This window comes from Acanthopagrus latus, chromosome 15, assembly GCF_904848185.1.
Source record: "Acanthopagrus latus isolate v.2019 chromosome 15, fAcaLat1.1, whole genome shotgun sequence".
Lineage (NCBI taxonomy): Eukaryota > Metazoa > Chordata > Actinopteri > Spariformes > Sparidae > Acanthopagrus > Acanthopagrus latus.
The window spans coordinates 25,894,294-25,916,602 of record NC_051053.1 but is presented as its reverse complement, the minus strand read 5'-3'; the positions used below and the strand labels follow the sequence as shown (position 1 = coordinate 25,916,602).

The 22,309-nt window shown below is 40.8% G+C and overlaps 2 protein-coding genes and 1 long non-coding RNA gene across 11 annotated transcripts in view; 2 read left to right on the top strand and 1 right to left on the bottom strand.

Annotated features, from left to right (window-relative positions):
- Positions 1 to 13,799, top strand: part of itsn1 (intersectin 1 (SH3 domain protein)) — a 40,464-nt gene extending 26,665 nt beyond the window's left edge. For 5 of the 6 annotated variants that reach the window (XM_037124366.1, XM_037124365.1, XM_037124364.1 and 2 more), the window contains 14 exons: positions 7,168 to 7,289; positions 7,390 to 7,496; positions 7,916 to 8,017; positions 8,118 to 8,199; positions 8,320 to 8,418; positions 8,511 to 8,594; positions 8,733 to 8,816; positions 9,005 to 9,217; positions 9,318 to 9,439; positions 9,530 to 9,612; positions 9,701 to 9,784; positions 9,959 to 10,023; positions 10,509 to 10,617; positions 10,706 to 13,799. In XM_037124366.1, the coding sequence (XP_036980261.1) occupies positions 7,168 to 7,289; positions 7,390 to 7,496; positions 7,916 to 8,017; positions 8,118 to 8,199; positions 8,320 to 8,418; positions 8,511 to 8,594; positions 8,733 to 8,816; positions 9,005 to 9,217; positions 9,318 to 9,439; positions 9,530 to 9,612; positions 9,701 to 9,784; positions 9,959 to 10,023; positions 10,509 to 10,617; positions 10,706 to 10,854 (1,505 nt within the window). In that variant the 3' untranslated portion in view covers positions 10,855 to 13,799. Of the gene's footprint in view, positions 1 to 1,908; positions 5,816 to 7,167; positions 7,290 to 7,389; positions 7,497 to 7,915; positions 8,018 to 8,117; positions 8,200 to 8,319; positions 8,419 to 8,510; positions 8,595 to 8,732; positions 8,817 to 9,004; positions 9,218 to 9,317; positions 9,440 to 9,529; positions 9,613 to 9,700; positions 9,785 to 9,958; positions 10,024 to 10,508; positions 10,618 to 10,705 lie in introns of those variants that run through there. The other variant, XM_037124367.1, reaches the window with a different exon arrangement.
- A 1,782-nt stretch (positions 13,800 to 15,581) lies between these two features.
- Positions 15,582 to 22,309, top strand: part of si:dkey-22n8.3 (nucleolar protein dao-5) — a 7,194-nt gene continuing 466 nt past the window's right edge. The window contains exons 1-7 of one of the 3 annotated variants that reach the window (XM_037124476.1): positions 15,582 to 16,098; positions 16,764 to 16,863; positions 17,451 to 17,540; positions 18,118 to 20,619; positions 20,762 to 20,908; positions 21,001 to 21,061; positions 21,761 to 21,885. In XM_037124476.1, the coding sequence (XP_036980371.1) occupies positions 16,054 to 16,098; positions 16,764 to 16,863; positions 17,451 to 17,540; positions 18,118 to 20,619; positions 20,762 to 20,908; positions 21,001 to 21,061; positions 21,761 to 21,885 (3,070 nt within the window). In that variant the 5' untranslated portion in view covers positions 15,582 to 16,053. Of the gene's footprint in view, positions 16,099 to 16,763; positions 16,864 to 17,450; positions 17,547 to 18,117; positions 20,620 to 20,761; positions 20,909 to 21,000; positions 21,062 to 21,760; positions 21,886 to 22,309 lie in introns of all 3 variants that reach the window. The other 2 variants (XM_037124475.1, XM_037124474.1) reach the window with 2 other exon arrangements.
- LOC119033895 overlaps positions 21,381 to 22,309 on the bottom strand; it is a 3,562-nt gene continuing 2,633 nt past the window's right edge. For both annotated transcript variants that reach the window (XR_005079418.1, XR_005079417.1), the window contains exon 4: positions 21,381 to 21,896. This is a non-coding gene — a long non-coding RNA (uncharacterized LOC119033895). The remainder of the gene's footprint in view (positions 21,897 to 22,309) is intronic.

Sequence of the window (22,309 nt, the reverse complement as noted above, 5' to 3'; positions counted from 1 at the left end):
TCTCTCCCTCACACACACACACACACACACACACACACCCCAGAGCCAGGTGTGGAGATGCTGTCCCTCTCTCAGTGTTTGACCCCGGATTGGTTTGACCTTTGACCTTTCACCTTGACACTCCTTTGGGCCTCTTTGATTACCTCCCAGTCATGCAACACCTCTGGGTGGTGTTTGTGTGTGTGTTCGTGCGGCGTGTATGTGCATGCGTGTGTGTGTGTGTATATTTGCGCGCATAAGTGTAAAGTGTTTCCTCTCCTCCTGCATGTTTCCCCTCAGCATGATCCACCATAGACCTAGAGTTTCTAGAGCTGAGCACAGAGACGCTGCCACTGAACCTGGACTCAACTCAGCGCCATAACTAGTTGGAGTTGATGTTTTGTAGAATCTCTGAGAAAAATGTGTTTTGGACAATAAAAAATGATTTAAAAAAACTCGATCATTTATACGATTCTACTGCAGACAAACTCAGACACATGATGAACAAGGGATGTGGTGACAAAATTAGGTTTTTAGAGCTAAATATTAATAATAATAATAATAAAGTTTGTGATGAAATAATGTGCACTAATAATGTGCACAGAAACTTTTTCGTGTGTTTGCACACTGGATCTCGAGTATCAGCCTAGAACTTGTCCTGTATCGGACTAGTTTAATAAGGAAGTGATGGATGACGGCATGTTACCTCGACAGCTTTATAAATATTTAGAAAACCAATGTTCATCTCCTCTTATTGTTCCTAAAGAAAAGTAATTATTGACTCTGCCTGGTTTCACAGTACAGCCCAACTAATTCTGGTACTTCAGTGAATTCTTAAATGAATAAATTAAGAATATATTTTCATTATGTAAATCTGCTTCTGTCTATTAAAGCAAATGCTTGTGTAACGTAGAGAAACAAAGTAATTGAAGTTCACGTCCTCCTGACGTCACTGATAATGACTTTAACATTTTGTGTTAGCGGATTAGAATGAAATACAGCAGCTGCAGTGAACTGAAGAGCTGCACTCAGACTCTGTTACAGCATGTGTCATAATTAGATTTGAATAAGCAAAAAAAAATGTTTTTACTGGATTTGCCTGATATGACGTCTACAGAATACCAGTATGTGCTTATAAACAGGCCAATCAGAAACAAGACATTGCTGCACAGAAATAATAAAGACAAGTTTGCAGTTTCTGTATATTCTGTATTTTAACCACAATGGAGGACTGACAAGTTCATTCTCCAGTGATAAATAGTCCTGTTTTGTAGATATCTCTGGCACAACTCACTGAAACACAATTTAAAAGAGGTTTTGACAAAAAAGATTGTTTAATTGTGTGTTTCTCTAAATATCAGCAGATGTATTGCAATCAGATTATCTCAAACTCCCAAATTTTGATATTGTTTTGCCCACAACAATAGTTTAGTCTACAGTCTGAATAATCACTACATACACACATTTTAATATTATTTCGTAACTAAGAAGTGTTTTACACATTTAAGTAAAAGTAAAGATATTGTGCTCAAATAAAACTTTGGAAAAAGTGAAAGTCAATCCTACGAGCACTGGAGTAAAAGCCTTTAGACATCAGAGATTTAATGAACTTTACTTTTAGAGCTACAAGTTAAAGACAGTTATACATATATTTACATGTTAGTACTGTATATACAGTATACAATGAGTCAGCTGATTGTTTATCCTTTAAAGACATTCATCAGTCTGCAGATAGAAGCTCTGTCACGCTGCCCGCTCTAGATCCTCTATTTCTATGCTTAGGTTAGACCACACCTCCACACTTCTCTGTCTTGCTGCACGCTCCACCCACCTAGCACCCGATTGGTTGTTGTTGTTGTTGTTGTTGTTGTTGTTGTTGTTGTTGTTTAGTTGTTTTTGTTGATGTTGTTGTTGTCGTCCTCTCTCTAGGATCATATCATTACCCAGAACCCCCCTCTCCTCAAAGCCCTCAAAGAGACCCACTAGGCCACTCAACCAATGGGACAGCAGCAAGAGGTCACATGACCAGGAAATGGCGACCCTCCACCAATAGAAGCCAGAGACAGACAGACAGACAGACAGACAGACAGACAGACTGTAACGTTTAAACGCCCTCTGGTGGCGAGAACTCTGTCTGTGCATGGCTCTGACTGGACTTGGCCAAACTCTGTTTATCTAAGGCTCTGGCTCCAAACAGCACTGTTCACCCGGAGGGAGATCAATAGTCCCGACTCCGCTCCTCTATCACTCTTCTTCTCTTACCCTCCATCTTCTTCTTCTTCTTCTTCTTCTTCTTCTTCTCTTTTATCAGTCGTACGGTGTTTAGATGAGGAAGAGGAGGAGGAGAGGAGGAGAGGAGGAGGAGGAGGAGGTGACTATTGAGCTCCTTCCTCCAAGATTGGACTGATGAACATGTTGACTGGACACACACACGCAAACACACACACACTCTTTCACACACACACATTAACAGTACACACACACACACACACTCACAGCCCTCTCCTAGCGTGGTAAAGTGGATAGTGGGTCATTTTGTGGCTTTCTGGGAGATTCTGTCATTAGACTCAGTAGCTGAGCTCATCCCCCGCCTTCCTGTTTTTATTTTTTATTTTTTAACCCGGCTCCCATTGGTTCAGCAGCTTCATTCGCCTGTCAGTCAAGAGCGCTGCCTCCACCCCCCCCCCTCACTAACCCCTCCCCTCCCACAGCTTCACAGAAAGACCCACTATCTGCAGGAGGACAAGTTTCAATGTTAAAGTCTCGTCTCCTCTCTTCACCTCTCTTCACCTCCTCTCTCCTCAAAGCCAAAGACACCTCCTCCTTCTTCCTCCTCCTCCTGTTCTTCTTTCCCCCCTCTCGACAAAGGAGATGAAGTGAAGGAGAGGAGAGGAGACGAGGCAGGATTGAGATGCGTCCCGCAGCAGTTTGGTGCTTAGTTTCAGTCCAGGGTGTCGCTCCCTTCCCGTTAGTTTCTCCTCCTGTTGTTACCTTGTAGGAAAGGAGGCATAGAAGGGAGCGAGCAGCTGGAATGGGACTCAGCCCTGTAGCTCAGGGCTTAAAACAGAAACCCATGCTGCAACTGCTTAGCATACTAGCTAACCAAATTACACACACACACACACCATGGTACAGTTTGGGGTATGCACAAACACAAACACAAACACACACACGTCACACTCAGACACGGTGATGATGTTTTTATCCGTAGTAGTTTAACATTCTGAATATGTATTAACTTTAAAATGATCCGTTTTATGTTCTGTTGTCGTCGTTGTTTTTGTTTACATGTTTATTGTTTTGTCTGTTGCTATGATGGCGACATGCTGTCACACTGTCGAGGGCCAGACCAGGACGATTTGGTACTAAACATGTCGCGGTGGAACTGAACAAAAAAACAACAAGCTCGCTCATGGCCTTTGAATCATTCCAGTTAAAGGAATATTTAAACATTTTTGTGGGAATTGCACTTATTTGCCTTCAGGCTGAAAGTTAAATGAGATGATTAATATCACTCACATGTGATTAGCTTCATGTAGTTTTCAGAGCACAGAATACACCTAAAACACCTCTAAATCATATAAATACCTGGAAAACTACAAAACTGTCATATGTGAGCTTTAAGGGTGTTAGTTTGTTTACTATGGAGCTTTAAACAGAGCCAAGTGAGCTGTGTCCATGGAGCTAATAGCGTTAGCGTCGTAGCGATTCCTATGAAAGCTGCTAAGAGGCACGTGAAGCTAAAACTGACGACTTTCTGGATATAAAAAGACCCAGATCTTCTGCGTTAGCCCATGAAGTGTGCGCTGACTTCTGGTTTAGCCCCAAGCTAGCTGAAGTTTAAAAAGATTGTTTAATCTTGCAGCTCTTCTCAACTTTCCAAGTGTTAACGGGCCGAATGGATCAAATCATGACAGTGAAATACTTTATTTCACGAAGGTTGTGACACAAAAAGTATTTTTGGTTTCTCAACCTCTGTCATCTTCTATGCTAAGATAAGCTAATCTTCTTCTTCTCTGGCTCCATATCTGACAGTCACAGGTGAGAGTTTTGAGTGTTGATCTTCTCATGTCGCACCTGCCAAGAAAGCCGAATAAGCATATTTCCCTAAAATGACGTACTGTTCCTTTAAATTAGCTCAGCTGTTTTTAGTTGTGGCTCAACTTCACAAAATATTATTTTTCAAGTAATTTGAGCTTTACCTCCTTGAATTTTCCACACTGTGATGCACCTTTTTTTTGAAAGAAGTGGGGTTTTTTTAGCTCGTTGTCACCAGACTTCATGCACAAAAAGGCTGATTTTAAGTTTTGCTTCCCTCTGAGCTGCAACGCTGCTGTATGAAGCCACGCAGAGTCATTTCACCCCTCATGCGATTATTGAGGGAGCGGATAGTGACCTGTGAAAATATCTTAGACCTCAACGATCGGAGCTGCCGTCCTCTAACGGCTCCCTGACTTTGAGGTCAGCACTCTGATTTTCTGAGCCTCCAACATTTAGCAGTTTGTTTCCCGCTAAAAGTCATCAGCTTAAGTCTCGGCAGCGCTGTTCAGAAATATATAATATCATCGTTTCATATCAGACTGAACAACCGAGACAGATAAACTGACTGGTAGAGAAACGGCATCGCCTCACTTTCAGTTAATATATATAAAATGTATATTACCGGTTCCACTGGTTTCCATTTCCCCCAGTAACACAACGGCCTCTCAATTTGTTCCCATAGCAACAGACTGGTATTATAGTGGTTGCCATATCAGATTTGTATTGTTTCTTCCTTTTATTTTTGTTGATGTTTATCCAGATGACAGTATTGTGATTTTAATGTTTACCCTCAGAAACACAGCGAATGAAATGATCATTGAACTACGCAACTTTTTATACAACAAGCAATAGAGTTGTTATTATGGTAATTATTATTATTATCATTATTATTATTAACCTGCTTGGATCCCATTGGCTCCTCGGTGTGTCAGTATTGGAGGTGAAGGATTCTGATTGGGTGATGAGTCAAAGACAGTCGGTTGTTGAACAAACCGAAGCTGGAGGCCCAGATTTGTTTTGTTTTTTTTAACATATCCGGGTTTTCAGGATCAGAGAGTTTTTGTTTGGTAACCGATCGTTCGAAACTCGTCACAGTCAGTCTGAGTATTTTAGGTTAGAACAAAGATCCGCCCAGACCAGAGCCGCGCTTCACCAAGTCGACATCACACTCCCTCAGATTCATCTCTGCCTGTTACTACATGCTAACGCCCCTCATCTGCAGCCATTTTGTTCCTTTCAGCATTAACTTTGAATCATCTGGGGAAACTTTTAACATTTTCATCTTGTACGGTTTTTAACAAACACACACGCACATTTTCTGACCTCCGCTCTGAAGCGTGGCTCTGCTCTGGTCTGGTTTGTTTAAAATTTAAAAAAAATAAAGAATTCAAAGCTCTGTATTGATCTATACATAATCTAACAAATGGTAAATGGTTGGTGCTTCATGACGATTATAAATAGCAGCTCTGATGAGTGGACGGATGGATTAACAGCCAGGCCAAATGTAACCAGACTGCACTTGGTGTCTGTGCGTGCATGATTGAATGAATGAATGAATGAATGAATGAATGAACGAGTGAGTGAATGAGTTGAAAATAAAGCATGAATGAGCAATTTTATGGACGTGAATGGTCAGATGGATACACAAAGGAATGAACAGGATACTTGAATGAATGAACTGTACAGAATGTTAGCGTGGAGAGAAACAAATGTCCTGACGTTTTATTGGTGGAGATTTTGATGAAGAGGTGAATCTGACTGGTCCTGATGATTAAACGCTCTGAGACAGACTGCAGTCGACTGGCCTCGTTACTCACACACACACACACACACACACACACACACACACAGTAATGTATATGTTTTTATTTAAGCGAGTTTCCTTTTTTTATGTTGCGTATTGGAATCTACATTTAAGTCTACGGAGGACTGACACTGCCAAGATCAAGGACCAATAAGTGGCTTGATTAATAAGTTAATATGTCAGTAAATGCACCAAAAACAATATAAAATACATGAATTGATTAATGTTTAAATTGTGATTTTAAAAAAAGTGATATTTCCATTTTAATTTGCCTCTGTGTTTATTTACCTTTGTATTATTTCATCTGTTTTTTACTTTCCCATTTAATTTCTTAATTGAATCATTTTTCAAATGTTTATTTATTTACACTTATAGAAAAATAATAGACCGGAAGTTCTGGACAGAACTCAAGACTCGCAAACTTGGATGAAGAGTTTATACGACAGCGCTCTCATTCTTGTAGTGACTCGGAAATAAAGTGTATAAAAAGAAAATACAGAAGTAAAAAAGTTTGGAGAAATAAACTGCAACAGGATAATAGTACAGAAATATATAGATGTAAATAAAATTATACGAATAAATAAAAGTCACAAATGGAAAAATAAATTGGCTAAAAAATGAAATATATTAGTAAATGACAACAGAAATACCCATTTTTGTCCCATTTTCTAAATTAATTAAAGGTAACCTTTACTTTTACAGCAGGTTGTTTGGTGCATTTAAATGTGTATTACATGTTTATTGAGACATTTATTGGCTGTGATAGTTTTTATACAGATATTTAAGCATTTTATACATCACATCTGTAAAAATGAATCATATTACTTTATCAGTATAACACAAGTGATGGTCCCTGAGAGAACTCTGCTGATGTTCTCAACTAAAAGGCTCTATTGTAAAAATCAGTGTTATGTCACAACCACATAGTTATCGTGTCCCAGATTTGTTGAATACAACTACAGAAGGACAGAACATTTTGAAATCCAGACATTTTTTTTATTTTGCGTCAGTAAAAACAGAGGCCACACTGAGAAGAACCTGGCTTCTAAAATAAACAGCCGCTGTATGAATATAAACTTATATAAACAGTCTCTACACGCTTACATTCATGAACTCATGCTCATATTTTGGACCTGACAGAACAAAAAACAGACAAACTTTTGACTCAGACTCTCCTGCAGAACCTATTTGTCCACCTCAGGTATGTATTTCATTGGGGAAGTATTTATAAAGGTAAAAAAAAGGTTGGGTTTTTTTGTTGTTTTTTTAATCCTTCCATGTGTCAGGATGTGTGACTGACAGCTGTGTGCGTGTGTGTGTGTGTGTGTGTGTGTGTGTTTCAGGGTGCGCTGACCTCCACCTGCTGGACATGCTGAGTCCCATGGAGAGGAAGAGGCAGGGCTACATCCACGAGCTGATCGTCACCGAGGAGAACTACGTCAACGACCTGCAGCTCGTCACAGAGGTGAACACACAAACACACACGTGCTGAAAACTTCAGCATGCAGCATGTTAACACACAATGTTTACCAGGTCGGCCTTTGTGTGTTTGTGTGTGTGTGCAGATCTTCCACAAACCTCTGCTGGAGTGCGAGCTGCTGACGGAGAAGGAGGTGGCGATGATCTTCGTCAACTGGAAGGAGCTCATCATGTGCAACATCAAACTGCTCAAGTAAGGACGGACAAACACACACAAAGTAGATTTTATTGTACTTTACATAATAAAACACGTCAAAGCTTCAGCCGTCGCTGCCTTTTTATCTTAATTTTTAAAGATAACGCAATCCTGAACGCAGCTTTGTCTTTTAAAGTTCAGCTGAATTGATTGAAGCCTGTCGCTGCCCTGTTTTTTTGTCCTCACTGCTCAAACCTGAAACACAATGAAGACCTATTTTTAAAATCAACACAAAAGTCAATGAGGTTTGGTGTGTCTGGTATCTATGGAAACAAGATGTTTCTCTGTTGCCTCTCTAGACCGAGACATCCCTAAATCTAATCTAAAAATAAACTCTCGTGGTATAAACAAGGCTTTTGTCAACATGTACACGTTCTTCCCATCATGCACCTCTGTCTCTTTCTCCCTCATCGCAGGGCTCTGAGAGTGAGGAAGAAGATGTCGGGTGATCGGATGCCGGTGAAGATGATCGGCGACATCCTGACCAACCAGCTGCCTCACATGCAGCCATACATCAGGTTCTGTCTGTCGTCTCTGGATCACATTGTTTTGAAAAACAAACCATGAATTTGTTGATTTATTTCTATATTTCTTTTTTTTTTTAAATTCTGTCATCAGATTCTGTTCGTGTCAGCTGAACGGAGCCACGCTGATACAGCAGAAAACCGACGACAACCCCGAGATCAAAGACTTCCTGAAGGTAGAAAATGCTTCAAGTTTAGATGGAGGGATATCGATTGATCTTGTCCAGTGATCAGCGGTTCAGTCTGTAAGTTAAAGCCCGACTGAAAGGATCTCCTGATGTTTCTCTCTCCGTCAGAGGTTAGCGATGGACCCCAGGTGTAAGGGGATGCCTCTGTCCAGCTTCCTGCTCAAACCCATGCAGAGAGTCACCCGCTACCCGCTCATCATCAAGAACGTACGTAGGAAACACACACACACACACACACACACTCACACACAGTCAGAGGGTCACTTCTCTCAAATCTTTTTCTTATTTTGTGATCACAGATCTTAGAAAACACTCCAGAGTCTCATCCAGATCACAGCCACCTAAAGGCCGCTCTGGAGAAAGCAGAGGAGCTGTGCTCGCAGGTGAACACACTTCTTCTTCTTCCTCTTCTTCTTCTTCTTCCTCTTCTTCCTCTTCTTCCTCTTCTTCTTCTTCTTCTTCTTCACCCCACACAGATGACTGGAGTCTCACTGAATCTGTGTGTGTTCTTGTGTTTTTAGGTGAACGAGGGCGTCAGGGAGAAGGAGAACTCGGATCGTCTGGAGTGGATTCAGGCTCACGTTCAGTGTGAAGGCCTGTCAGAGGTAAACCAAACACAAACACAGACACAGAGGAAGACCAACAAGCTTCTCAGATATCGTTTGCTTCATGTACAACACAAAACCAAGACGTTAACCTAAAGACAAGTTGCAGAGTGAATAACTGATCATCAACATGAATGAATCGTTGAAGTAATCTCTTAAATAATCGCCTCTCCCTCTCCGTCCTCCAGCAACTGGTGTTCAACTCGGTCACCAACTGTCTGGGTCCCAGAAAGTTCCTCCACAGCGGGAAGTTGTTCAAAGCCAAGAGCAGCAAAGAGCTCTACGGCTTCCTGTTCAACGACTTCCTGCTGCTGACGCAGGTCACCAAACCTCTGGGCTCGTCGGGCTCGGACAAAGTCTTCTCCTCGAAAACACACCTGCAGTATCGCATGTACAAGACGGTGAGACCACACACACACGCTTCACACACAGATGTACATTTATTTACACACACACACACAATCAGCTGATTAGTTAACCGAGTCGGTTCGTCTCTTTCAGCCGATCTTCCTGAATGAAGTGTTGGTGAAGCTGCCGACGGACCCGTCAGGAGACGAACCGCTGTTCCACATCTCTCACATAGACAGAGTTTACACACTGCGAGCTGAGAGCATCAATGAAAGGTGACGAACACACACGAGACACAGAATCTATTTACAGCCTGTCGGGTTTCTTGGTTCTGGTCGTTATTCTTTACATTTGTTTTTCTGCAGGACGGCGTGGGTTCAGAAAATCAAAGCAGCGTCAGAACTCTTCATTGAGACGGAGAAGAAGAAGAGAGAGAAGGCGTATCTAGGTATCTCTGCGTTTCTGTCCTCCGTAAGGAAAACATTTAAATAGTCTGATTGATTGTTCCTGATCGATCGGATGTTTCTGTGTCTCAGTGCGTTCTCAGAGAGCTACAGGTATCGGCAGGCTGATGGTCAACATCGTGGAGGGAATCGAGCTCAAACCTTGTCGCTCCCACGGTACGAACACTCCCACTGTCGTCTGATGATGTAGAGTCGATGTTTTACCAAAAACATACAAAATGAGTCAATGTTTTAAAGGAAAAGTTCACCCAACAGTGAAAATTGAGTCAGTTGGAGTTTTGTTTCTTGTTGTTTAGTCAATAAAATCCTGTTTTTTTTCTGTATCTCCAGGAAAAAGTAACCCATACTGTGAGGTGACCATGGGTTCACAGTGCCATATCACAAAAACATTACAGGTATGACTGCAAAAAGAGAACTTCATGTTTTTATTTAGCATTGTTACATTATTGATTAGAGATTAAGAGATGTTTGCTGGGGTTTACAATAGTTTCTCTTTCATTTCCTACTCTGTGATCTGACTTTGGGGACTAAAAAGAGAGAAAATGGTGTAAAAATGATCCTATAATCCTAAATTTTAAACATTTTAAGATCATAGATGCCAGTCAAAAGATCAAAGTCACTGAGGAGAACCTATTTTGCAACTCAACACAAGTGTCAAAGGTCTAAATTAATTAATTGAAATAGAAAACTTCGTAACAAGTTTTAAATAACTTCTGGATTTGTTTGTTGAGCCAATAATCTGATAATGTTTTATTATTTTGTAACAATAACTAAAGCTCACTCTCGTACAAAGAGCTGCGTTCATTATAATTTGTAAATAACTTAACTTTGTGCATCAGCTGGCTGGTTAAGGTGTTTTCTCTTCCTGTTCTCTGTGCAGGACACGTTAAATCCCAAGTGGAACTCCAACTGTCAGTTTTTTATAAAGGACCTGGAGCAGGACGTCCTCTGTGTCACTGTGTTCGAACGAGACCAGTTCTCACCTGACGGTCGGTCACATTTACTGCTCCTCTCTCAGATCATCGTCCTCCGCTGGGCTTTAAATGGTTTAATTTTATCACACGATCTCCTCCACAGACTTCCTGGGCAGGACGGAGATCCGGCTGGCTGAAATAAAGAAGGACCAGGGATCCAAAGGACCAATCACGAAGCGGTTGCTGCTCCACGAGGTTCCCACGGGAGAGATCGTCGTCAGGCTGGACCTCCAGCTGTTTGAGGAACCGTGAAACCTGGACAGGAAACTAACTGGACTCAACTGGACCATAAGAGATGTGATTTGGACCCGACAGTTGGGCTGGATTAGAACGGACTGGTCTGGATTATTGTAGTTTTTTGGTCTGGCTTCAGATTTTAGTGCTCACAGGCTGTTCATGTTAAAAGGAGTCAGTGTACAACATTTGCTTGTTAAAAGACAAAATGCAGAATATTTATTAAAAGCATTAAAAAAGAAAGAAAACTGACCCGGGCCTCCGACCGCTCGGGACCCCAAACACCCCAGATTTACTGACAGACAGATAATCTGGGCTGGTTTAAGAATAAATAAGAGTATTACAGCCGCGGACGTCGAGGCAAATCCCTCCAAATGCAGTTTTAACCAGTCAGCACAAATGAAAGTCGGTAAACACAGTTAATAAAGAGATTTCAGGCTATATCTCAGTTTTCTTGATCAATATTTAACCTGTTTGTCTCCAGGTTCTGATGTATCACTCAATCTCTTAAACCTGTCAGTTATTATATATTCCAGGACCAAAAGAAAAGTCTTAATTTTTGATGTACTGGTCTTAAAAATGCAGACACCTTTTAATGAACATATCTTATAGTGCACTTTTTTTTATATGTAGCTAAGTTAGCAAGAGAACGAGAAGTCCTGTTCCAGTCCAGTCCACTTCAGTCCTCCTTCAGCTCGGTATTAAGTCCAGTCCGGTTCAGTCCTGCCCTCTCGGAGATCAGCCGGGTCGTCATTGTTTCCTCTTCCTCTGCTTCATCCGACAGACTCACAGACACTCCAGTGACAATCCCAGCCCTCCTTCTGAGTCCCGACAAAACCCAAACTCCTGTTTGTTTGTTTGTTTGTTTGTGTGTGTGTGTGTGAGAGAGTGTGAGACAGTGAGTGAACGGATGAGTGTGTGTGTGTGTGTGTGTGTGTGTCAAGATGGACAGGCTGATTCAAGGTACAGTTCAAGGTACATCTTTATTTTTATTTGTTTTCGTCTTACAACTCTCTCGGAGTCTTAAAACAAATCAACTCTTTCAGCGTTGACTCGTGCGAAGGGATGCGTCCATTTTTTCTTAAATTTGTTTTGCTCTGTTCTGTCCGTCACTGAACACTTGCCACATCATCTCAGAAAGTGCGAAAATATGTACAGGTCCAATGAGAGATGCTAACGATGCTAATAAGCTAATATAGAAAAGACTTTACCCCCGTGTGTGCGTGTGACAAGTGTCCGGTGTAAGACGTCCCTTTCACATGTATCGATTAGAATGATACGGCAGCCAGGAAACAGAGGTGTGACAGCTAATTACATTGAGGTACTTTAATTAAAAAGAATGTCTTAATTTTTGTTATGTTTTTTTTAAATGCTGGATGCACACAGGGGTCGTAGATTTAGGTGATTTATTGTCACACGTCTAACTTCAGTTGTCACTATGCAGAGGAGGACAAAACCCTGAGAGAGTCGGGGGGTCCGGAGCTGGACGGGGGTCCCCGAGACGTGCAAACAGACGTGTATTTTATAGGAACAGCATTTTAGATCATCGCCACACTCTGATCCTGAGGAAGACAGAAATTTTACGGTGCGTCGGCACTCACAGCACTTTTAAAAACACACACTGTCACTGATATCAAAGCAGAGCGGGACTCGGCACGGCGGCCATTTTGAGTAGTCAGAGCAGGAGACTTGATTTAAAAAAAACAAAAACAACAACATTTCAAGTATAAGAAAAGAAAAGTGTTATGTTTACCTGGGCATTGTGATTCTAACAGTTTGAGTCATTGATGTGTTTTTAATTGTTTTTGGACAATAGATCTCTGTGTGCGCTAAGGAAGAAGCTATATCAGGCTAAAGATAGAGAGTACTTGACGAGCTAGAATTTGGTCTTTTTGTTGGATCTGCTGACAAAAGGAAAATGAAGCTAGCTTTTATTTCAGTACACAACACTGCAGAAGGACACAACAGCTCTCATATCATATAGCAATTTTGAGAACATCAGCTGTAATGACTGCTTAGAGTTAGCGAGGACACCGGCTAGCTAGTTCCTACGTGCTGGACTACGGCAGCTCCCTAAAGGGCAGAACATTTTAAGTTTCTAACAAGATAATTCGTCCTTCAGTTTTTGAGACCTTTAGTTTCTTATTTGTCTGGAAAGTATTTAAAAGAACATTTGCACAGCCCTTGTTGCTACCGCTCGCGTCCCGTGCCTTCACATGGTGTTGCGTTAGCTTGTTAAAGTGAAGGTGCCAAATTCAAAACAACCTCTTAATTTTTGAAGCATATCATGTATTGTATTTTTTTTTTTGTCAGAAACACAAACTCAGGACTTATTTTAAAGGCCGCATTGACCTTCTCTCCTGACCCGAGTATTCAAAATGGCCGCCGCATTAGCCAGGTGGACAGATCATGTTGCCAGTTTGTTTCGCTCACCAGAGTTGTAGATACGTTAGTTAGCTCGCCACGCGGCCGGTTAGTAAAAGTAGGTAGTCGTTTTAATTTAATTAACGCCACGGTTACTGGATTACCACTGAGACAACCAATAGTTACCTTAGTGACCAGCCACTGTCCAATCAGAAGTCAGCGAGGCTCAGCAGCAGCGTGACTGTGGAGGAAGGTGTGATCGAATGTTTGTGTTTGCCCAGACTGAAGCAGATAATGATGATGATGATGAGTGATGATGAATTTGTCTTACACCCCTGTACTGTTCTCCAGTACCTCCCCTTCCTCTCCACACTCTACTGAAACTAACCTGATCCAATTTGATCCCGTTCTTACTGTCTACCTTCCAGGTTGTGTATAATACTACTGCTATCTTGAGAGTTAATATATGAGCGCGACGGGGGGCGATAGAGACAGCCTGCTGTTAATTATCACTGTAGAAGATGATGTACGTTGTTGTCTTTCAATGTTCAGAAATAAACTTCAGTTGGACCAAGACTAAAGTCGTCTGTGTTGTCGGTTTCTTATGTGATGGTGTCCCACAGGGCTCAACTCTAGGACCTCTTTAATTCAGTTTTTTTTTTTTTCCTAAGTGAATGACCCGACACTCGAAACCCAGATGTATGTCGATGCTGAAATATGGATGTAAATTATCTTATAGCTAACAAATAAATAAATATACTCTTATACATTGTCACTGTCCAGACAAAAACAATTATCTTCAAAATGTCAACTTTTCATGAGTTAATGTATTTTTTTTAGATGAAGCAATGATTGTGTAAATGGTTTGTTTGGGTTAAATAGGAGAATTGTCTCAACTCCTCCCTCTATATTTGGAGATATACAGGTCACACATGATTAACAAGATACAAAATTGTGTTTATTTTTGTCTGACTTTTCCCTGATTTATGTTTTCTTTGAGAAATCCTGGAAACTTTGAACTTTTCAAACTTCTTATAATGAAAAAAAAAATCCCTGTTTAAACAAGCATTTAAACTTTATAAAGATATATTTAGTGGTTTTGCTTTACTTGGTTGTGAATGTGTACACTGGCAAAAATTAAAACAAAGGCAATCCAAAAAAACACAATAGTATAGTTACATGTCAAAAGAGCATTCTCAAATATCTCAAAGAAGTTATATATATATGAGAAAAAAAACATTTTTAATTTTAAACAAACTACAGTATGTAGTTGTAATATTTATATGTCCACTGTATTCTTCTCTTATTCTTAGCCAACAGGGTCAAATGTGAGTGAGGTGGCATGTGACCTCTGCAGCCCCTCTCAGCTAAAAGGAGAAGTCAGCAGCAGAAGTCACACTGAGCAGCAGCAGCTGGGTCTGGACTATTTACTGACAAACACCCTGTGCAGTTGTATTTTTTTCACTCCAGCTCCTCCTAAACTTTCACTTTTATCTGGAAACATCTCATTCCTGTCAGGATGATTTTCACCACAGCTCAGTGAGTTGAGTTGTAGCTGCTGCAGCTCAGTGTGTCTCCACATGTACTGAAGGGGGGCGTTGTCACTTATAACCAGGTGCATCAAAACAGACACATTTAACAGAAAATGCCGGAAATTAGACCCTTATCCTTCAAAATAAAGTTTATTTCTCGTGCAGCCTACTGATTATAGTGCTGGAAAGTAACTAAGTACATTTATTCAGGCACTGTACTTGCAGAGGTATATACATATATCATATAAACACCATTTAATACTAGTTTAAATTTCTACTTTTCTACATTTTGGAGAGGAATATTGTACATTTCACTTTATTATGTGTAATCACTATATAAGTAGTTAGCTATGCAACTCAATGCTGCAGCTGGTTAATGTGGAGCACATTTTAATTACTTTAAATACTACTGTGTAGCTCTCTTGTTCCCTTGGGGTTAATAAAGTCTCATCTTGTCTAAACATGCAGTAATATGTCATAATTTAATTGTTAATTACACTTTGTATTACAAATATACACCAACAAAATATTTTAAGTTATAAAATAAATCCAGCGTAGTAAAATGTACAATATTTGCCTTGAATTATAGTTGAGTATAAGCAAAAATTAACATAAAATATAAATACTAAAGTAAAAAGTACAAGTGCCTTATAATTAGACTTGTGTAAATCTAGGCTAGTTAAATAAAAATAAATATTTCACAGTGTATCCGAGTAATAACCAAAAAGGTGTAACTGTGAGTTATAAAATAAATCTTAAAATTCACTGAAATATACGTTTTAAGACCGGTTCTTGACGGACTTTTATTTTGATAATCCTGACCGGAAACGTGCTCTTCTTCTTCTCTCTACGTTGACGTCAGTGTTCGGAGGCTTTAGCTCGAGCGCTTTATGTAACTGACACGCTATAAAAACACAGAAGCTAAAAACATGTTAGCTAGCTACAAACAAACAAACAAACAGACAAACAAACAAACAAACAAAGCTATCGATTAGAGTTCGATTTAATCATTTGAAGCCGGAAGATGAGCTTTATTATCGCCGCTGTTAGATTAGTTAGCTAACTACTGTTAAATTAGCGGATTGCGTTTTGTTATTTTGCATTTTACACATTTTTTCCCATTAGTTTAATTAAATCTGTGTGTTCGGAGCGACACGACCAGAGGAACAGCAGCATGCTGGAGGAGAGAAACTCTCAGGACATTCAGTACTTTCACAGGACGACCTGACTGACATTCCTGCTCAACGTGAAGTTAAATTTTACCAAAGAGATTTAAACTGAATGTACCAACAGACAGATATATTTTATTATTGAAACGATCATGGCTGCTGCTCTGTTCAGAGGAGGATCAGGATTATGTGTCAGAGTGAGTAAATATCTTGTTTTGTCTCTAACAGCTGGACCATAATTTGGCCTCATGTATTCAAATATCAGTGTAAATATCATATAGCATTTACTCAAGTTCTGTATTTAAGTACATATTTTAGGTACTTGTACTTTACTTATGTTGTCCAATTTTATGCTACTCTGTACTTTTACTCTACTACTTTTTTACAGGGAGATATTGTTAGCTTTAGTCACTTTACAGATACAGATAATTATACAATTGATTATCAGTTAATTTAATCAATTTTCAGATAACTAGTGCATTAAAAGTACAGGATTTGCCTGAAAAATGTAAAAGAAAATACAAACATCACGCAGTAGAATTACCACAGATTTGTACAGTACTTGAGTGAATGTAGTTACATTACATCACTGCTTTGAGGTTAAGGTCATTGTTGCATTCATGCACGTTTACACACTCAAACTGTGTGTATGTCCAGCTGTCAGATGTAAATGTACAGTATGTTCCTCACAAAGTACACAGTGAAATGAACTTGAAAGTTGTCAATTTCATAATTTTCATGTAGCAGACAAGAGTAAAAGCTTACGTGGTAAGGAGAACCTGGAAATTCAACTTTTGGCTTCATGTGCATCAACTCTAGCTTGTTTGTTTTTGTGTCTGACTCTGTCTGCCTGTGTGTTCAGTGTATTCACAGAGAGTTGTGCAGAGTGGTATGGAGGCCACAAGCTGCTCTGTTCAGCTCCAAACCGTCAGACAGAAAACAACCACGCAGAACACACATCAGTAAGACAAACATTTCTCCCTCTGTCTGATGTTCTGTCTGTTTTTTACTTGTAATCACACATTGTCACTGTATTCTGTTCATATATTTGTCCTTTAACACCAATTGAAGAGTAGGAGCAGTAACTAGTGATGTGAAAGACATGCTGCCATGTTGGAACAAAGTTATGTTGGACAGGAAACATAACTTTGAGACAAACACTAAGATTGCTGAGTGCACTGGTTGTTGTTTTGTGTTGGAATATTGATATAATGCCAACACTCCTGATTTTCCTGGGAGTCTCCCTGTTTTTAATTATTTTCCCCTGCTGTGCTCCTGATGGTTTATTTCTGCTGGAAACCTCCCAATTTCATAGTGATACATATCAAACGGGCATTGAGGGTCGGCCATTTGCAGATAACCCAGAAAGTTTTCCTCTTTCTCACAACCTAACGTTGGCAGGTGTAATACTGTAAAATCTATTGAGAAATTATACGTGGATTAGATGAGACTGTCTGCCAATAAATTACCAGAAAGATCAAGGCACATTTCCAGACCAGCCTCTACTAAAGAGATTTTATTCTAAGTCTCTATTTTCTCCTACTTACAGAGAAAGCCAAGCCTCAGCCAGCGATCGATATCGCCAAACTCCTGGAGCAGCTCTTCTCCCAGCAAAGGCCGAGTGCAGCGCCTCCTGCTGGTAAAGGTCAGCACACATTCAGGATGTTTGAAGCAGGGCGTCAGAATAAAGCCATAAACAGCAACCTTCAGAAACAACTATACGCCAAGAAGTCTAAAAATCTAGATTAAAAGTGTTTAATTCAGGGGATTTGGGCACAAATGTACCATCTTCATTAGAACAAATTCACTCATTCATTTCCATGCATAATTTAAAGCCTTTCCATTACCTGGTAATAATGATGAATACATTATAGGAAACGTGCAGAAGATTATGTTAGACAAGGTTATGTAAATTTCATGCAATGACGTGGACAGCAACATATGGGAAATATGCACATGCAGTTGCACATGACTATAAATTAGAGAACACGCTCTTGAGTTGCCTGAGGGGCAATAATTTCTACCAGCTCAGTTACCAGACTGTAAATTAATCAAATCCCTTAAATGCTGATTTGTTCTGCTTGTTTATGTGATGCCTGTGCTGAGTGGTTTTACTCAGCCCTCCATCACCACCACCATCACCACCACCATCACCACCACCACCACCACCCCATGACATTGACATTCTCTTTATCTCTCCTCCCTCTCTCCTACAGCTCGACCTGTCAAAGCGACTCCCATGGCTCCCAAACCTCCCTCCACCTCAAATGTTCCTCCTTTGTCAAAGACAGAGCCTGCAGCGTCTGTCTTTGCTGCTGCTTCTAGTTCTGCATCTACATTTAACGCTGCATCAGCGTCTCCAGTAAACCCAAAGACTTCATATTCCTCAGAAACGCCTCAGCAGTCTCCTCTTGATTCTGCTGATGGTGTTTCCAATGTGACTGTTCCTCCAACCAGCACGAAACTTGCATCAACGGGACCACAAGCAGTAGAAACAATAGAAACCAGCATAGAAACTGCAACAGCACAGCCTTTATCAGCTGCTACAGTAGAACCCTCAGTAGAAACAACAACAGAATCACCAGTAGAGCCTTTAATATCTCCTGTGGAAACACTTAAGGATGGAGCTGCTGCTGTTGAAGGTCTAGTAGAGCCAATAGTCGAAGAAGTACAGACCAAAGGCACTGATGTTGGAGTGGCTGCTGCCAGAGAAGAATCCTTAATAGAAACTACAATAGAATCACCAGTAGGAACAATAGAAACTACAGCTGCTGTTGCTGAGGGTCCAGTAGAGCCGGCAGTAGATGTCTCAGTTGATATCGCAGCTGAAACCAAAAGCTCAGGAGTGGTTGCTGCTAAAGAAGAACCCTTGATAGAAACTACAATAGAAACACCAGTGGAAGCCAACACCTCTCCTCTGGAAACACTTCAGAGTAGAGCTGCTGTTGCTGATTTCACAGTAGAGTCAACAGTCGATACAACAATAGATACACCTGCTCAAGTGGTAGAGACCTACAACACAGACTCAGGGCCTGTAAAAGTAGAACCATTAGAGGAAACTGCAGTAGAACCACCAGTGCAAACACTAGAGAACAGAGATGCCATTGCTGGAGGTTCAGTAGAAACTACAATAGAAACCAAAGCAGATGAGGCAGCGCAAATGAAAGAAACCACCACCACAGACTCAGGTCCTGTTAACCTGTCACACACTGTTGAAGAAGAAACCTTAATAGAAACTACAATAGAACCATCAATAGAAGCCAGCATGTCTCCTCTGGCATCACTAGAGAACAGAGATGCTGTAGCTGAAGGCTCAGTAGAAACTACAGTAGAAACGAAGGCTGATACAACAGTTCAAGAAGTAGAAACCAACAGCTCAGACTCAGGAGTGATTAACATTTCAACCAGCGTCATAGAAGAACCTTTAATAGAAACTAAAATAGAATCAGAAACAGTAGAAGCCAGCACCTCTCCTCTAGAGAGTAGAACTGATGTTCATGAATCAGCCAACAGCCTCTCACACGCTGCCTTAATCCAAAATGTACAAGAAAACGAAGCAGAATCCACAGGAAGCCTCCCGGTGGAGGAGGGAGTGAACGTGTCTGAGAAAATGACTTTAGAGTTCATAACGCTCCACGGAGTTGAGGTTCAGGTAGGATCACTAAAGGCTGATGAGCTCCTCCAAACAAAATCCTCTCTCGATGAACAAATAGAGAAACAACTCCAGGAGCTGTTAGTCCAGTCGGAGCCCAGAGCTGAACACAAAGCTGCAGCTGAAACTGAGAATTCAAGCGAGGAGGAGAGTGACATTTTAACTAAAGCTCTCTCAAACTGGGACTCGCTGTCAGAAGATCTTCAAGAGCTCGAAGGAGAAAGTGGCATGTTAGTGAATGACCTTCTCCTTGATGTTACTGCAGTGCTTTCCAAAACTCCTGCCGTGGTTGAAACACATCGAGATTCAGAAGAGTCTTTGCAGATGGAGGAGAAGGGAGGTGAAGAAGAAGCCATGACGCTTGAATCCGTAACTTTATCAGACGTGAAGGCTGAAGTTGAAGGTCTTGAGTCTGAAGTTCTGCTAGAAACAAGGAACGCACTTGATAAAGAGGCTGCGGTACTGGTGAAGGAAGAGAAGGTGGAGGTTGAAATGACAGCAGAAGACGTTGCTTTACTTGAGGACGCAACAGAAGCTGAACTTTTAGCGGTAGATTCTATCTCTGAAGCCACAGATGCAATAGAAGCTGAGACATCTGTTTTGCTGGAGGCCATGTTCGGGTCTGAGCAAGGACCGAGGCAGCCACTCGACACTTTACCAGTGAAGCAACAGGGTGAAGTGATCGATCAGGAAGCAGAAAAGGAGTCTGCAGAGCAGGACGGGAGTGTGTTGGAGGCCATGACTCTTGAGTCTGTGACTCTGGCTGAAGTCGAGGCCTCCCTGGGATCTCTGGAGAACGAGTCTCTGAGTGAAGCTACAGATTATCTGGAGAAAGAAGCTGAAATTCTCGCTGGAGAGACGAGGACGGCAGTAGAGGTAGAAGATGAAGTCATGTCTGAAGAGAAGGCTGAGGAACTGAAGATCGAGTCTCTGTCTCTACCTGAAGATGACGCTCTGTCTGAACTGCAGACACATGCACTGATGGAGGAGCTGCTCTTTTCAGTTCCTGCACACATGATGAGGGAAAGAGAAGTTCCGAGTGGTCAGGAGGCAAATGTTTCGAATGGTAAGTTTGACTCCTCTTAGATGCCTGAGGGCAGCAGTAGATAATTTGCTGAGGATGTAGATGCTTTAGAAAGTGCAATCGACTATAACCCCAAATATCCTTCATATCCTCTTCTGTCCTGTTTTGGGTTTTTTTACCACAGCAGCTGTTGCCACTGGGTCAGTCGACGATGATTCAGCAGCTGCACTGACAGGTGATTTCACAGAGTCTCCTGCTCTGGAGGAGGTGCAGCTGGAACAGGAAGTGGAGGAGGAAGGAGCACAGACTGAAACATTGGGGAATGAATACGGTAAAGGGACACGCAACTTTTTGTTACCTGAACCATGTCATAGTTCTTAGTACTTTTTCCTTATATCAATATTGTTTTCATTTGTTTTTCAGATTTAGATCCAGTACAAAGACTCTTCCTGGAGAAGATCCGAGAATACAACAACATGAGAGGGTAAAGAGACAAAAGAGGTTTTCTATGAACAACCAAAAGTCAGGTGGTTCATTTTGTGTGGCTTGTTACAGGAGTAGTTCAACATTTTGGGACTTAACGCCTAGAAATGGTGGCGGTATCGATCCTCTTTTCTTAATCTTGAATAAAACACAATTTTCTCAAAATGCTGAATTTATTAGACACAGAAAGATGATTAAAATTGAGCCGCTGTTGCCAAAATAAACTTTCATTTTCTTTCATTCCTATTAATTTCAGCTTTTGCTGAAAAACATGGAATTTAATAGATTTAAATAGACAGCAAACAGTGAAGTTTCTATCATCACGTCCTTCAGGTTACATTTTATTGTGTTGAATGCAGATATTAAAAGCAGACTCATGTGGCCTTGTTCCTTATTTATGTTTTGCTGAAGGCAGATCTGGCTTGTAACAGAGATAATGTAACACAAGAGATTTCCTGGTTCTGTACAGATTCAGTAGAGAATCTATCCACACTATCTACATATACAGTAGCTGTGAAAAGAACAGCTGCAGTTGCATAATGGGCACCCTGACCTATGACAGAAACAAACAAACCCTCAGGTTATACTGGTACTGGTTGTAAACTGTGATGCTGAGATAAAATGTCATGGGGACATCTACTGAATGACAATGATTTCTCTTTTAATCCCCCCCAACTCATATCACCTTTTCTTCTCTAAGGATAAACAGAGAACCTTTGGAGGCGGAGCCAGATTACGAAAAACACCTGTCACAGGAAACCGCAAAGCTCCAGAGACTTTATGGAGGAGGAGATCTTAGCAGCTTCCCTGAGTTCACCTTTACTGGTGAGAAAAATCTGCAAAGAAGAGATTTCTTATGAGTCACATTATGAGTTTATAACAAAAGTGATTATGAGAAAGATATATTATCATCTGATTTGTAAACTAAAACATATTGGCTGGCATTGGTCTAAAAAAAATCCAGTATGCTGTAAATCTGGCTTTAATAACAAGGTGGATTGGTTTGTCCTCGGGAGGCACATCATGTCTGATGGAGGTGGCTTTCAGACACACAGTTTTGGAGTGGTTAAGATCTCCATGGCAACATATGAATCTGATTGATAACCCCACTCTTGGATTAGGGCGTAGTGCTGTTTTTCAGGAGGGATGCGAGGAAAGAAAAATATTCTAAGACATCACAATGACATATTGCTTCGTCTACCTTGTTTTGCGTAATACATGACGGCTGATAATCCAATTCCTTATGGAG